At 29.1% G+C, this 17,772-nt stretch overlaps 2 protein-coding genes across 3 annotated transcripts in view; one reads left to right on the top strand and one right to left on the bottom strand.

Annotated features, from left to right (window-relative positions):
* Positions 1-3,124, top strand: part of LOC107439629 (vasculin) — a 28,700-nt gene extending 25,576 nt beyond the window's left edge. For both annotated transcript variants that reach the window (XM_043040100.2, XM_043040098.2), the window contains exon 15: positions 1,910-3,124. In XM_043040100.2, coding sequence (XP_042896034.1) covers positions 1,910-2,041 — 132 coding nt within the window. In that variant the 3' untranslated portion in view covers positions 2,042-3,124. The remainder of the gene's footprint in view (positions 1-1,909) is intronic.
* A 2,219-nt stretch (positions 3,125-5,343) lies between these two features.
* LOC107439630 (protein D2-like) lies at positions 5,344-14,331 on the bottom strand. Its single transcript, XM_016052292.4, has 4 exons — positions 14,064-14,331; positions 12,915-13,035; positions 7,587-7,724; positions 5,344-5,631 (listed from the first exon to the last, which is right to left on the bottom strand). The coding sequence occupies exons 1-4, from the start codon at positions 14,211-14,213 to the stop codon at positions 5,468-5,470; spliced, it is 573 nt and encodes a 190-aa protein (XP_015907778.1). The 5' UTR covers positions 14,214-14,331; the 3' UTR covers positions 5,344-5,467.
* Positions 14,332-17,772: the final 3,441 nt, after the last annotated feature.

Here is a 17,772-nt window from a genome sequence, read left to right as displayed (position 1 = left end):
TAAATAATAAATTTAAGTTAAGTAAAAGACGTAGATGGGAAAGAATTATATTTCAATGAATTCGATGTGTGATATGGCACTGTATTTAATTAACTTCACATTAATTAACATTCTAGCTTATGTGAAGAAACTTAACTCAATTTTAACTTGCCATTTAGCTTATAAATGATCGGCTGATGTTATAGGACACGTGTGTGGATATCTGTGATCTTGAAGTGCAAATACCCAATTGCTAATTTCCTTAATATTTTAATGAATTGACATTGACTATATTATTTTGAAGAACTAATTTCAGCTGTCACAATAAAAAGAGTTGAGTAACTGCTACATAATATACACAGTTTCTTTCGTAACTTATTATGTTTTTATGCCCCCCCCCTTTTATTTTATTTGAGAAACTTGAGTGAAAGGGTTTTAAAAGGTAACTTTTCATTGTAAATTTTACTATTGTTTATGAGTTATTTAATGGAAGTTTTTTAATATTTTGTATTAAGTTATTTCAGTTACTGTCTTTTAAAAATAAAAACTGCATTTATAAAATCTTAATTATAGAAAATTATTTTATTAAAAATTTTTTACTATCACTGTTTTAATAATTATTCGATATCTGACCACCAGACAAATAATTTTCAATTATGTCAATGTTAAAAAAAATATTTTTGTAATAAGCTTAATGAATTTGTTATATTAAACTTAATGAATTTGTTCTTAAACTTTGTTTAAATCCTTTCTTGTGTGTTAAATCATGCAAGTCAAGATGCTAAAAAATTCCCACTTGTGTAGAGTTTTGTCCCATTAATTTAATTTTTGAAACAGTTTTCTGTAAAATGACATGATCAAATTATTATGTACAATGAAAATAAAAAAATTTCTAGGGCAATTTTTTTTTCTGCTTTTTTTTATTCAAATGAAAAATTACTCATGAAAAATAAAATTGTTCACAATGACTATTTTTAAATAATTTTGCTTTATTTTATTATAGCTTTTTATTAATAATATTTCTGGACTGTGAAAAAATATATCTTAATCAGTTAGGCATATAAAGCAACAGTGACTTCACATTGTCTAATATCTTTTTTTACAAATTTGATAGCTTCAAAATGCTTTAGTGCTTATGATTTTTGTCATTGAGTACATGGTTTCACTATTAATATGACTTAAACCCGGATAAATCTGAGAATGTATTTTAACTTTCTCTGTATATGTGTAGCTTGTTATTTAGTGAAGAACGCATGTTTTGGTTGCTCTTGGAATACTTGTATATTTTAGTTTAGCTTGCTATTAATGCTGCTACTTTTTTTTATTTTTTTGAATAAATGCTTATAAATATGTTCATCTAGTGTACATTTGATTTATATGCATTTCAATCATACATGGAAATCACATTTGAAACAAGTAATTTTCCTGCATATAAAATGATAAATGTTAGGTTTTTTTTCTCGAAAATTTTATTCTAACATAAACTATAAAATGATTAATTAAAAAGATTATTGGCTGATCTTGTTGTTAAAACGTATATCTCTCCTGCATTAATTATGAAGCATAATTAAAACTGAAATATAATTCTAATTAATTATTGAATCTGCGTAAATTAATAAGCTTATTTAAAACAATAATATACAATAATTTATTAGTTGATATGAATTGTTCGCTTTTAATCTTTCGTTTTTGACCAACTTATAGCTCGTTTTTTTTTCCTTCAGCTTTTTGTTTATGTTTAGAAGAAAAAATTATATCAGAAATTTATTAACATGTACATTTATGATTTCATGGCAATGATTGCTCACTTGTTTGATATTTTATTACCAATGAAAATAAGAAATCTTTTTTTTTATAGACACATTAGTATTTTATTTAATATAATCATTGTAATTCAATGCAGTCTTTCTAAAAAAAAATTTCTTTTCAGGTTATAAATAAAAATGGTATTCGTCGTCCTCTTCTTGCTAACTTGAGCCCTCTCCGCCTTGCACCATTTCCAAGTGTGGCCCCACCGACAGAAAATACTTCTAGCTCTTCAGATTCAGAGGATGATTCTTAAAACACCCTAATAATAAACACATTGTAGCTGCGTTTAAATGGTCACTTAACAGAAATATTAGCCTTCTTTTTATTTTCTCTTTAAATCTCTAAATGTGTGTAAATTTTATCTTTTTTCTTATTGAATGTCAAAATATTTTGAATATGTTCCTTAACTATTTTATCTATCTCATTTTATTGTAACGGTCATGTGTTGGAATGAAATACTTCATTGCTAGATTCCACAAAGTAAAATTCCATAAAAATGTAAATTTGAATATTTTTGCTAGATTTCTCATGAATTGAAATTTCATAAAAGTTCTCTTCTAGAATTACACATGGCTTGTGCTGACTCTGTTTGCATTATATGCTACGACTGAAAGTTATAATATTTCAAAACATAATCTTTCAATAAAGATAATGTTAAATTTTTTTTCTGCTTAAAACACTTTTGAAAAGTGCAATTTTGCTTTTTGGCATTAAATTAAAACAACATGCATTTATTAATATATTTTTTTTTTACACTGTGCCAAAAAAAAAAAGGAAATTAAAGCTGAGCAATTATTTAAATCAAAAGCAATATGATAAATTAATATAGTTTTCATTCCAATCTTGACAAAAGGAGAAAAAAAATGTGTATTTTAGGAAGTATATATTTTTTTAAACGGATTATCTGATCGATATCTAAGATTGTGTTTGCTATGCCCTTTTTGAAGTGTTTCAATGCCTTATTTGAATTTTTTTCTTTTATATTTTTCCAATGATTTTGACAATGCTGTGTGGTGACTTGCTAGAGACTGAACTATGCACAAAAGTGTGGTTAATTTATGTATATATTATATAAAAAATTACATTCTCCTATAAGGCTGATGTGTCATCAAAAATTAGAGATGAGTTTCCAAAGATTCAGCCAATCTATGCAAAAGACAATATTATAAAAAATCCTGTCTAGCAGGTGTGAACTTTGTGCTAAGGAGTAAAAATTTAAAGATTGTACAGAAGTGTTTTTCTTTAAAATGTGAAAAAAAATAAAGCCTTTCCTATATGCTTGAAATGGCTCATAGCCTTTGTTGATAATTGAATAAAGCACGATTTTGCTACTGAATTTTGTTGTTTCTTTTATATCATGTGAAATATGTTTTTTATTACGCTTCATGTTTAAGCTTACGAATTTTAATTACCTCAAATGGTGTTAGATATATAAAAAATCTAAGTTGGTATTCAAAAGTTATAATTGCTCTACTTTCGGGCACTTGGAAGATCTCAATTAAATAGATCACAGTATACTCTTGATATCTCGAAAACCTTGTTTTGTCAAAAAAAACATTTTTCTGCTTGGCATTATATATACATCTAATGTTAATTTGAATTCCTATGTCGAAGAGTTTCTTCTCAAAACTTTAAAGTAAAATTAAACTTCTCAAAACTTTAAAGTGCTTTATAGTCTCTTTCGGAGGCTATTAATTTTGGATCAAATATGAATATATATTAGATCGTGTATTATTTTCGCCATCATCCCAGCCCGCTATAGGGAGTGCTCCCTTCAGCTAAATTTATGATCCTGTTCTGTGGTTGCTTGTGTCCGAATGATGAAACTCTCGAAAAATTAGTTACATATTTTAGATGTGTTATTCTGTTTTGTCACAAATTTTCAGTGGTATACTTAATCAAGTATTTAGCTATAAGCCTTTATATATTACGTTATCTATGTGCAAGAACTACATAAGTTTACCCCTCTGAATTCCCTGAATGATTGAATTATGTATGCAATCAAACAGTCGCGAACCTCTATCTCGAAAAGAAAAATCGCTTTCTCTACCATGCATTTGCATTTAGAGTTCTGTAATTATCTATAATTATAAAAAATCGAACGTGATAATTGAAGGCCATTAACCGGATCATAAATTAAAATATTTAAAAGTTTAATTTACTTCTTCATTTTTACCCGTTAATAAATAAGTTTAAATTAGTACATTTAACCTGATTTTTTTTTAAATAACATCTATATGTTTAATAAAATCAAATCGCTATGGTTTAAATTTTAAAGAAATTACTTCAGAATGATTAAGTATATCGAAAGAAGGAAATGATGGTTTGGGGTCACAACATAGACGTCTTCCCAGAGTCAGAATACTAGATGCTCTTTTATATAAAAATTAACTTCGAGTCCCCTTATTAAAATTATCTAACTCAAAATTTAAAAAATGCCCAAATATTTTTTTATTTCATCTGTCTCAAAACAATAAGGCTTCAAAAGTTATAATTTTATGTCGATTACATCGAAAAACCATCAATATAAGCTATTTAATAACTTCATAACTACATCGAAATTTAAGCAAAGTGAGACGGGGCAAACAAGTTGATGGTACTTGGTACAGACGTTCAAACTCAGAACTCTATCGGGCTTTTAGAGAGCCTGATGTTGTCAAGTATGTAAAAATCCAAAGAATTAAATGGGCTGGTCACATCGAATGAACAGAGAGCGTTTGACAAACATAATTTTTTCGGCTCAGCCCATCGAATCAAGGCCCAGAGGTCGACCAAAGCTGAGATGGGCCGACTGCGTGGAAAGAGACTTTTCAGTCTTAAAAGTCTCAAACTGGAAGACAACTGGCAGGCCTGGAGGAAGTTGATTGAGAAGGCCAGGGCCCTCCCGGGGCTGTCGTGCCATTGAGGAAGGAAGGAAGGAGACTCGTTAGACTCATTTTCAAATACATGGGTAAGCAGCAGTAAAAAAATAGATCAGAACCAATGCCAATGGTTTTTGCTAAACTGAACTACGCGATACAAAAAAAAAATCTTTAACTTTGAAATAAAATAAATTAAAAACTAATGGCCGCATCATTTATTATTATAACAGAATATTCTTTAAACATTTTTCTAATATAGTGCATAATTTCATTTCGTTTCAAATAGTTGTGGCAGTAAGAAGCACGCTTGGTGAAAATTTCCTAAGCTTTTGCATTTTTTTTCTTCCAAAAAAGAAAGTGTTACCTAAAGAAGATATCCTGAAGTGTCAAACATTTTAAACTATTTACGACAGCTTGATTCATAAAAAAACTGGCTCTTAATATTAATAAGTGAACGACTTAACTGCTGAGTACATATTTTTAGTATTAAAAACTTTGCAGATTTAATTACAGTAGAAGGATAAAATATTTCTAAAATTTTTGAATGCACCTCTAAGTACAAGAACTTTTATACCCCAGATTTGTTAAATGCATAATGGCAACTTGATGAATAACCTCCTAGTGTCGGATAATAAGTTTTAGTGTTGTGTAGTAAGTTATACTCGCATATTGAAATGTTGACGATAAACTACCATTTTTTTAAGATTTTTATTTTCATTTAACCTTACTGCTCTAAAGCAATTTTATTTAACAACAGAGACAAAATTCTTTAAAAAAAGATACTCGAATATTTTCCAATTTTGGGCCTTATCCAAACATCAATATTTTGTGTAGAAAAAGTTTCCAGCTATGGGCCCAAAAAGATCGAGGCTTTTGGCAAAATCATTGACACTGAATCTAGAACGTTTCTTCATGTCCATATAGGATGGGCTAAATATATATGAGCGTTGTTGATATACGATTAAAATATATCGATGAGGATCTGAAAGAGAATATAAGTGTTAAATAGTAGCGTAAAGAGAAAAAAAAACTACACATAAAACATTTATTAATTTTAAAATACTTATAAAATAATACCTTTGATTTGAACAACTTATTTCATTTAGGATTAAAAATAAAGTTTTTAAGGTTCATTTAAATTATAGATAGTAAACATTCCTTTAGATAGGTATGTCTGAGCTTGAATTCGTACAAAAATTAAGATAATTTAATTCGTGCTACAGTGCCGGCCTGTAAGGAAAAAAAATCGTTACACATGTTATTTGTATTAACTTTGTAAAGATTTTTACTTGGTCACTGTACTCATGATCACTGTATTATAACCCTTTGAATCAGAATATTTATAAAACATATTTTTCATACTTTTTTTAAATTGTTTTATATTAATTTTGGTAAAAAGAAGTAAAAATATTATATTTAGCAGTTTAATAATTTTTGGTTATAAAATACTGCATGTAACACCGTTGTATTTTGTCTGCATTAAGGATAAAATCTTCAAAACAATAATATTCAAATTAGTACTTATTTGCACTTGTTTAGATCTAAGAGAAACATTTATTACTCATTGAAATTTCGTTAATTCATGAAATTAATTATTGATACATTTTTGAATATGAATGAAAATAAATTTTCAAACTATTTTTTTTATCTATATATTTTAGTACTAATGTCATTCTGATAATCTAACAGACTTTTTTTAATAACTAACAGACTGTTTTCTCCTAATTAAAAAATATCAAAATGTATTTTTCTTGTAATTAGTGAGTCCGAAAAAAAATACATAAAAGGGACATGGTGTCCCATCTGCGTCAAAGTGTTATGCCAGTGGTCGGAAAAACTACATTTTCTTTGTAGTTAACTATAATTACAACTACTTTATTACAATTGTAGTTAACTACAACTACTTTTTTTTAATGTAGCGACTGAAAACTGCTTTCGAAATGTAGTCACTATTTCGTTGTTTTTAGAAGACAAACTTAACTGGAGATTATTTTCACCAATATTCAAAATGATTTTGAATAAAAAATTAGCTTGATTAAATAGGAGATATTAAGAAGTTTCATGTTTACATGAAATAGTTTTTTATTCTAAAGCACTTTTTACGAATTTGTTATTTAAACTTTCAAACTCTATGCTTTTCTCTACAATGATTTAAGAAATAGTAGGAATTTATCAAATATTTGTGATTTAAGTGATCAATGCTTTTTCATATACTCTACGAAATCAAGTACAGTGCGATGAATAAAAAACTGATTACTCCGAATAATAACTTCCGATAACTTTTGATCTAATGATCGGATCTTCAAGTTCTAGGACTCAATCTCAATGGTTTGAGGGGGTGACAGCAAATATGCTAATTAATTAATTCAAATGATATTTTAAATTACGAAATCAGAACGTACATGGACATCAGATATCACAATGCAGTTTATAGCTCTTGTGAAATCGAATTTTAAAAAAGTCAGAAAAATTCGATTTCTCAGGAACAACTTGACCGATTTTTCCGATCATCAGACGTAGATCTAATTAACGCTCTTCCGCAAAAGAGAAGCATTTTGATTGAGTACTTTGACGGGCCCGCGAAGGATTTGCATCAATCAAATTAGAAAACATTTTTTGCGTTTGAACTTTATTTAACTAACGTTAAAAGTAGTTGCCAGGAATCGCTACAAATTACTATTTTTTTCTTTTGTATCACACTCCTCGAATTTTGTACTATACTACTTCTTTTAAAAAATAGCTCACTACGCTACAAACTACGAAAAAAGTAGCTACTACGGAAGTTTCGCTACTTGTAGCGCACTACTTCCGACCACTGGGTTAAGCATAAGTTCGACTACCGAGGTACAATTATTAAGCATGTGGAATTTTATCAATATTTTTAATACTAAGCAAAAACATTAAAATTTTTTCGAAGTGAAAAGGTAAAAAAATTACCAGAATAAGGTGGAGGACTCGGCTTCATGTATTTAGTTAAAACCTTTCCTTCTTCTACTTTATTGCCTGGGATGTTGACGACTAACCAGTGAAGAAACTGTGCATACACTGGTTTGTATGGATCTGGAGCATCTGGATCTATAAATAAAATAAGATACTGCTTGTGCGAAGAGTTTGAAAGTTACATATAATAAAACACTATCACTCCCCAAAGAAGCTTAGAAAACTATGCCTGTTATTTTTTTAAAGTATCTAAAATGCAAATAATTAGTTCATAATCATCCTTTAAGAAGCATCAGAAGTTTGCTATTTGAACAAGTAAGATTTTATTTTCGACGTACTTATGTTTTCGCTAAATCGAGTAAACCAAATCAAATTTCACGGGACCAATAATTTAAAAACTATTACATTTTCGTATTAAAACAGCGCAAATTTTGAGTTACACTTGTTTACTTGTATACTTGTTACAAGGCAAGTGAGGTTTAGCATTGTTTTCTCCGTATTTTTTTAAACAATGAATCTAATGAAACCAAAACGAAGTCTAATACTTCAAAAATTATAAAAGTTTTATGTATAAAAATACAGTTTTAAAATAAAACCTTTTTACACGCTTGGAATTGCAGTGTAGATAAACAAAGTATTAGATCTTATGTATTTTTTAAGCCGTACTAAATAAGACCAAGTTTAGTCAGAAAGACTCATATTTAAGAAATTATGAAGTCTTGATAAAAATCATAGTTTTTGACTAAAACCTTTTTATGCTAAAAATCTCAACCTTAAAACTGATTGTTCAACGTCTAAAATTTGATTTCATTGGAGTTCGCGTAAAAAAAAAAAATAAAAAAAAAACATGTCCTGATTTTGTCTAGTCAGAATCCTTATAACATCAAAACTATTAGTTCCATCTTGCTCAAATCATTTCACTCTAATCATCCATTCCACCAATCAATTATTTTATTCTTGCGCTGCAACATATTAGTTACTAAATGTTGTGGTGGCAATCGAAAATTGGAACTCAGAAAACTTGAAAAAAAAAAAAATCACAAAAGGGGAAAACTTGATCGGCCTTCTTCGCCATCTCTTGGCAAGTTTATATAATAATGGCTTCCCCGGAATAGTACAACGTAATATTCCATTCGAGTTTGCCCCTTCCGGAAAGTGTTTCTTAGTTCGTTTTCTATATACTTTCTCCGTGGCCTTTTCCATTTATAACCAAAACTTGGCAACCAATTTGGTGCAGGATCCAAACGGATTTTATCTAGTAACCGGTTAGTGGATTATGAATTTCCTCAACAAGGCGATGTGAGCTAGGAGGATCATAGAGCTTAAGACTCCACAATTTCGTGGCCAACGGCATGACTGTGGTAATGTGGTCAGCATTGCTTACCGACAGCCTTTACTTTCAAGATAAATTAGTACCCACCCATCTGAAGGTGGGTTGGTTTCAAGTCGCCACCAGAGACAGAATCTCAGTTCCTTCGCAACGACACCTCAATGTCTTAACCAGGGCCGGATTTACGTATAAGCTAAATAAGCTGTAGCTTGGGGCCCCGAGATGGCAAGGGCCTCCAGATTCAACTTTTTCCTTTTTTTTTTTTTTAAAGTTTTATTAGGAGCTGGAGCCCTCTGAAGCCTAAAATACATTTTCTTTTCTTTATTATATTGGCGAACGCTTTTCAAAATCTAATAGAAGTGTTTACAAGTATAAAATAATTGTTACTTTTTTAACCAAAAGAGCAATAAAAAGGCCTTTTGACTGATGAAAATATCCTGTAGCTTTCGTAGCTACCAGTGATGGGAGTAGTCCATGGATCCTTAAAAGCGGTACTCCATGAAGTAGTCAAATAGCCGCCTCAATTTACACTGTGGGAGAGCTTCTAAGTTTTCAGCTTCTTTAAATTGCTGTGGGCTCTTTTGTCCTAGAAAATTTCTAGGGCTGTGGGAGAATCTTGTTTAGGGTCACTCTGTTTCGAGATTTCCGTTGTGTCTCATTGTCGTTAAGGAGCTTCTCGTTTAATTTTAGCTTTTCTTTTTTGCAAAATATATGTTTTCCAATTTATTACAAAAACTTTTTTTCCTTTTAATTATCCTAAATGTTTTAATTAGCTTAATTGTTTAATTTACTTAATTATTGTAATTGATTTTAATTTGTTATTTTCCAAATTAATTGTGCATGAATCCGTGAACTCCTTTCTTTATTTATTTAAATGGTGGGCCCCCATTCAATTCCCTCTTTGACAGGCGCATCTGCCAAAATTCTTGATTTGGTTTATTTTGGATGAAATTGAGACAACAGATGTGGTAATTTCATTTACTGCTAATAGACAGAAGCAACATGTGATATTGCTTGATAGAGCATTGAAATCAAGTGATCATCAGCTAAAAAAATGTTTAAATATATATGTAAAAAATATTGTTCAAACCTCCTGTCTGACCAAATTTTCCATGTATCCCCGAAATATGAATTATGTTTAATTTGTAAAATATGATATTTCGTACACAAAATTCATTTATTTAGTTAGCTTATGCTTTTATTGCTTATTGATCATACTTGTTTGTATTTTTAACTCCCTGATTTTTGTTGTTATTTTGTGCTTAAAGTTAATAGGGCATCCAAATTTTTAATTTATAAGGATTTCAAATTTTCAAAGTCGAAATAACTTCTTAAAATTGCAAATTGAACCAATTATAAAATTTTGGCAGATTTGTTTTTATTTTAAATCTGTGCATTTAATTTAATAAAATAAAAACAAATAAAAAATACGTTTAAAAAATATAAATAAATGGCTAGATAAAATATAAAACTGTGTTGTCAATGAAAAGGAACATATCTTTTAAACAATTTGAGTATTAATAAATTATTTAAAAATTAACAATTTTGGAAGGTAGAAAAGTTTTTTGATTTGTTTAAAAGGCAAATTTTGTCTCATCATTTGATCAAGAGATTATTTAATATCAGTTTCTAAGAAGCAGTAGGTCGCGTGTGGGTGTGTGGATGATGTAAGTAAAAGAGGTATACAAAGAAAGCCAATTTAACTTCAGTTAATGCCCTCGATATTATATTTTTAAACTCCTCGCAAAAATGTAGTAAAAAAGTTATACAAATTAATTGTCGCAAACAAATTAATATTAAGTAAGAACGAATCAAAAATGATATCGAAATATGCTGAATCACTAATGAGACAGGCGGGATGAAAGACATCGAAACCAATTTGATTAAATAGTAAAACTGGAAAGTGTTTCAAAAATCCGGACATGCATCAGGCTTCAATATTTTTTTTACTGCCACAAAATTTATCAGGGACAATTTGTTAGATTTTAATACGGGTTTTTCTTTAATTAAATACTAACTAACATTTGTCTTTCCAAGATTTTCATTCTGTAATAACGAATGTCAAGCACTTAAAGTATCCAGTTCAAGAATGTCAAGTATCCAAATAACTTCATTTATTAAATTTTAAAAAATAATAATAATAAATAAATATCCGCAAGGCAGGTGTGTATATTTGGGGCTGATGATTATGAAATCTAACACAAAACTGTGAGATCGCGGGTTCTATTCCAGCTGATGACAGTTTTTAATTATTATTTCTTAATACTGAAAAATGTATTTCTTATTTTTTTTAAAGTGTGCATGTTAAAAATTAATAATCTAACAAGTATTTAAAAAACTAGAAAGCTACACCCCCTGTTCATTTTGCGCACTAACCCTCATGGTTGCTTCTGATTAATCATTGCAGATTAAGAGGAAAAACGATTTATTTCCATCTTTTTTATTCTACAAAAATTACGATTGAATTTCTATTTACATTTTGAAAATGACTAAAATTTGGCAAATCAATAAAATTGGTACCTCCTTCAGAGTTATTACCCAGTGAAGATGGACTCAAGGGCACTGAGTTCGAATCCCAGTGTTGGCTGGTCGATCCAAATTCTACACCCGGCTTACACCAGCCACTGTGCCGAAGTAAAATATCCTCAGTGGTAGATGGATCATAGGTCCCCTTGTTGTCAGACTGACAGTGGAAAGCTTTTGTGGTTTTCCTCATCATGTAACTTAAATGCTGGTCAGTTTCATCAAAACGTCCCCCTCCAAGACGAAAATTTCTTCTAATACTTGATCCTGGAGTTCCCTTGTGTTCTGAATTGAGTTTAAAATTAGAAGTCTAATAAGTTGAACATTAGTAGTCGTAAACTCGAAATTGGGTTAGCTGTTCAATGACTATTATAAAATAAACTAATAATTTGGCCGGGATAGCCTGGTTGGCAGGGCGTTGATTTCGAATTCAGCCGGCCGAAGAATACCCATGTATAAAATAGTGACTGGTGCATGTTAAATCTGCCGTGGTCACAAAGTCCTCTAAGTTCTCACAACAAATCAATACCTCTGGGTACTGATCCAATTCTCTTCTCTTCTGGATTGAGTTCAAAATTATAAGGTGATTATTCAATATTATACGGAGTTAAACATTTGTAATCGTAAACTCAAATTAAGTCGGTTGTTCAACGGCGGTTATTAAAAAAAATAAAACTAATAATCAAATTGTATTTTCTTGTGTTCTTTCTAACTCCTTGCTTTTTTTTGACACACCTTCATAATTTCATGTTTCTAAGTCATAGAGCAGCAAAGCGAAATGTAACGTTTAAAAAAGAAACAATTTAGAAAAAAAGAATTCGAAAAAAAAAAAAAATCATTTAAAATTCCAAATAACATAGATTCAGAATTTCAAGGGAAAAAAACTCTGTTAAACATATAATGGTTCTTCTGACATACCAAATCTTTACTCTGTGCTTATGATGTTCTTAAAAATATGTGTAATAAATATGTGTTCCTCGTTCAAAAAATATGTGTAATAATAGAAAGGCTCTATATTATAGTCCCATCACAATCAATATATTTAACAATCAAGCAATATTATCAAATTTTTAATAATATAATGTTAATATTCAGCAATAAAAAATACGACAGTTTACTTCAGGTGTATGGAAATAGAATTGAACTTAAAAGGCCCCCTCATTTTCAGTAGCATAGGGCCCCGCCAAGCTTAAATCCGGCCCTGGTCTTAACGACTGTGCTGTTAGACATTGGGGTTCATTTTTTATTAAATGGCTGTAATCACTTAAAGATAAAAATGCATGATTCATTGCTTTCTCACTTTCCACATAGCATTTAATGACTTAATGATTCCTTCTTAAAGTGTTTGCTAAGTTATAAGACGAAAACATTTTTACATTTAGAAATGTTGCTACTTTATGCGCGACAATAGTGATCTTTTCTCACTGTTTGAGTGCACTTGCTCTCAAATTTTGAACTATGTTAAATCTTACCAATCATAACAATGGTATAAAATAAATTGTTCTTCGCAGTATAAGTTAAGCCGGGAGAGTATTCTGTTTCAATCCGGTCGATATTTTCAGCGCAGCTTACATTGTGAGGGCCATACATTACCTACAAAACAATAAAACAAGCAGTTATTTTATTGAAAGAAAACGATTCAATCGTAATTAAATTAATTTGTACTTTTATAAATATTTTTGTTTATCTTAATCCGCATGTAAGTGTATGGAAAGGGGAAAGAGAAATTATTAGATGAAAATAAGATATAGGTAGTAACAAACACTTTTCAGGAACACCTTACATCTGATGCAAAAATGCTTAATGGTTTGTATTTTTTTTCCCTTTCTATCTTAACAACACCAATAATGTACCATTTGCCGAGGAGATTGTTACATTAGTAATTAAAGTTCTGGAAAACAAGTAAACATGTAGTAAATAATTAATGCATAGTGGTTTATCCACAGAGCTTTGTTTCCAGAACTTGTGTACAATTTTTTTGGCGTAAGTGCTTTTAAAAAGTTTCTTTTTTCTTTTGATAAATGTTACAAAAACCGTATTTGTATATTTATTCTTGATAAGGTGAAATCTATTTACTTGTTAAAACATTTATATCATGTTGAATTTATTTATCAAGACCCAAGTTGCGAATTATATTTTAATTTGACCATATTTGAAATATTGTCTCTGCTTTAGTTTCGTTGATAAGTTGATTTTATGTTAAATTTAACCACTTTTATTTAAATAGCACTGTTTTCATTCGAGTCCATTGAAAAAAAAAGTAATATGTTGGAGTAAATCAAATGTAATAAAGCTTGGAAAACTGCTTATCAGACTTAACACTTATTTGATCGCCAAACATCAATAGTACATCTGAATTTACTGAATGGGTTTATTAAAAGTAGTGCCGGAATTAGAAGACAATATCGAAGAGAGAAAGAAATAACATGAAAATAAGCCTAAATGCCAAATGCTATGAAAACATTGAATACAAATTCAAATTTCATTATTTACAGAGTTATATTATTTAACAATTCTTCAGATTTATCAAGCATATATCAGTTCATAATTAATTATAAATAGTCTTAATTATTAAATTACCTTAAATAAGCAAGAAGTTTAATTGTAAAGCAGAATCTTACTTGCAATTGCTCCTTTGGAACATCAGGTATGATATTTGGCACGATCTTATCCTGTCTAAATTTGTTGAAATCACATTGTTCTCCTTTAACATTTAATGTTATTAAAAAATTTACAAAATAGGTTAACAATATTTTTTCTTTGTGAGCCATTTGGAAGCAAATGGATTTATAGAAACAACAACGATCAAGTTTATCCTAAGTTAAAAACTCTCTCACAACGCTAAACATCTACTTGTGAGATTTTTCAGGAGTTTTCAATCGTTTTTGCTAATCAAGACAGATCTAGATCACAATTTTAACTCAGACAAACAGTGACAGTTAAGATCAAATTAGCAAAATAATTTTAAATTTTATTTTCAATTCCATTTTAAAAATTATTTCTTTTAATTATATAATTCTTTTAATTATATAATTCTTTTAATTACATAATTCCTTTAATTATATATTTCTATTAATTATATATCACATATGATATTATTATCATGTATTATGTATCAATTAGCAAAACTCTCTTTACCATAGAGGAGAAATATAAATAGAACGGGGACATCACGATAATTTTCGTACTCAGGATGAAACCACATGAGTGGAGGGCCGATAAAGAGAGAAATTTTCTACCACCCGTTTCTCCTTGTCCTTGCAATGGAAGAAAATCGATGCGGGAATTTTAATGTTAAAAATCTTAAAATAAGGTGGTTTACTGTACGGCATTTAGTTGTACAGAAAAATTTGTCGAAGAAGGATCTTTTACATTTCATAGGTAAGGATATTTATTTATTTTTGAAATTACATTTGTTTTATTTATTATATAAATGAACTTTTAGCAAGTGCATCTTTTCCTTAAAACTTCATGTAAATCCCGATTATAGCATTTTATTCATTCTAAACTCGGAATTTCTGCTTTTAAAACTATTTAACAAGTAAATATAGACAGATAAGAACACAACTTAATCATAAAATAATAAGTACACAGAATTATTCATTATTAATACATAATTTTTCGAACTAAAATGTAGCAGGCGAAGTTTCAGAGACACTGTTTCTTTGCCTTTTCGTTTATTTACGTTGTATTTTTTACTCTCTGTAATGCTTTTAAAAGAATAAAATCTTAAACATTTTTTTTTAATTTTGCATTTAAAATGCATTTGCTCACAGCGAAAATGGGTTAAGAAAGATTATAACAAAAGTGTTTGATAAATAGGGCAAAGTTTTTTTTTTTAACACTTAATGAATTCTGTGAAGAAATCCTCAGATCTTTTAAAATTGAAATCGTCTGCTCTTTTTTAAACGTTAAAAATCTGGTTATGTTTATACAAGAAAAAAATTGAGAATACAAGCAGCGGTAGTGAAGCTGGTTAATCGATTAATTAATCGGAAAGTTTAAAAGTGAGTAACAGCTTATTTAAGAAACGTTTAAAAGTGATGCACTTCTTTTTTATTCCCAATTTTAATTTTATTTTTCAACTCCTTGGCATAAAGTTATTCGTTGTAAAAAGTTTTAAAAAATTCCAAATGCTAGAAAAGATATCCGTGATTTTACAAAATACAACACTGTTGTAAAATATATGATAGATTTAAATTTAAGCTGTATTCAGATCAATTCACTTTTTTCTGATGCTTAATTTATTTTATTTATTTATTTAATTTATTTATTTTACTTATTTATTTTATTTATTTATTTCATTTATTTATTTTATTTACTTATTTTATTTGTTTATTTCATTTATTTATTTATTTATATTTGCTTTTATTTCCCGGGCTGTTCTTCACGTCCTTTTTTCTTTTACCTGTGAGAATACCAATTCTCAAACATGACGAAAACTGTTTTTAATAAATTAAACTTTTTTTAGTACCCTTTCCGCAGAACATCTTGTAACAGTTAATGTTGTTAATCTATATATATATTTCTCTTACACGGCGACAAAAAAGCCTCATTACAACTCCCCGAGTGGCAACACTAGAAAATCGACCAATGATTGCCGCTAAAAATGTCACATGCCAAATCTAGCTGAGGTGGCTCAACATATAGCACTTTTAAAAACGGAAACTGAAATAACCAGAGAGCATTCTCACCAAATGTGATCTCTTCCGAAATTCACCCTATCAGCTGCGGCAATCTCATACTATTAAGCTAGGAAGAAGTGAGTAGTCTTTGTCGATAGATCTCTATTTTAGTATTTTGTGGAAAACGCTTTTTTTTTCACGAATTTATGTATTACGAATTTATTTGAAGATTTTTGATTTATATCACGAATTTATTTGTTTTATTATTATTAGTTATTCATTGAAAAATGAATCTCATTCAATGAGTCTTTATTTGAATTCAAATTTATTTTATTGACTTAGTATTTACTAAAAAGATGTAATTTAAAAAAAAGAAAAAGTTTTTTTTATGGATTTGAATAATTGTTTTGAATTCTTAGAATTTTGTGCATTTGCAATGTACCTAAGTTAGTAGCGAGCGAAGCAAACCATATAAGATTGCGTAGCAATTTTCGGGGGTTGGCGAGAGTTAGCGATCAGGTGGCGCAGCCCACTAGTAGTTCATAATTGTTGATAGTCGGTAAACAAAGGATTTGGTTGATTAAGCGAAGGGGTTACGTATAACTTTTTCAAAATTCACAGATCAATCTGTTTTGCTTCTAACTCTCTCTCTCTCTTCAGTATATTCGGGAAAATATTTTTCTTCTGTCCTATTAAGATCCCTCTTTCCGTCATCAATTTGGGCATTACATTCCGATTCTTAGAAAACTGGTACCAAGGAATTTAAAATTCTTTTACCAAAGTTAAAGAGTTTATCTACTAATGAACTCAAATATATATATCAGGTTCATCTTCCTGGAAAGGACGTTTGTTAACACTCTTGTCACAAAAAATAAAGATTTGTTGCGTAAAAACTCCAACATCTTTTCTGGGTATAATAAAGATTTATTAAAAATTATCAAAATAATAACTCCTCCTCCCCTTTCCCCCCAAAAAAAATATTTTAAAGGTTTTAAAAAAAGTTTTTCTTAAAAAGATTTTTTTAGAAGGTTTTAAAAAAGTTTTTTTTAAAAGATTTGAAAAAAAGGTTAAATGTTAAAAAAATTAATGCTCTCCCCCCGAAAAAAAATAATTAAAACTAATGTCTTAGTTCAACAAATCCACTGGTTATAAATGTAATTTTTTAGTTGTAATTTTGAGTTGAAATTGTAATGAACTTGGTAAAAAAAATAATCCCCACTGAAAATAATAAAAAAATTAAAGAAAAAAATATTATATTAAGTAAGCTTCACTAAAATTATTTTTAAACCTCACCAACCACCCCTAAAATTTCCATTTCTCTTCAAACTAAACCACTGGCTGTAAATTTGCTTCACTTATTTCTTATATTGTGAAGTTACATACTGATGATATACTAAATTTTCCAGGAAAAATATCTCCTATTAAAAAGATTTTAAAAGTTACCTTCCTTCCAAATATTAAAATACGCTCCCTTAAATGATTGAAGATATTACTTATATCAAATTTTCACTTTTAAAGACGCACATTTATATGAAGGCATTAAAAAAAATATCTCTCCTTGGAAGAGCTATGATAACTTGCCCTCCTGTTGTAGGGAACTGAATCTGTGAAGCCAAATCTGCGTCAATAGAGATTAAAAGCTTTGGGGACTTTCAATTGAATACTTTTTAATTTAGATGTAACCATCTGGTTATCATAAAAAAAA

This window comes from Parasteatoda tepidariorum, chromosome 4 (genome assembly GCF_043381705.1).
Source record: "Parasteatoda tepidariorum isolate YZ-2023 chromosome 4, CAS_Ptep_4.0, whole genome shotgun sequence".
NCBI classification, from domain to species: Eukaryota; Metazoa; Arthropoda; class Arachnida; order Araneae; family Theridiidae; genus Parasteatoda; species Parasteatoda tepidariorum.
The sequence above is the reverse complement of the archived record's forward strand: the minus strand, read 5'-3'. Positions and strand labels throughout refer to the sequence as shown.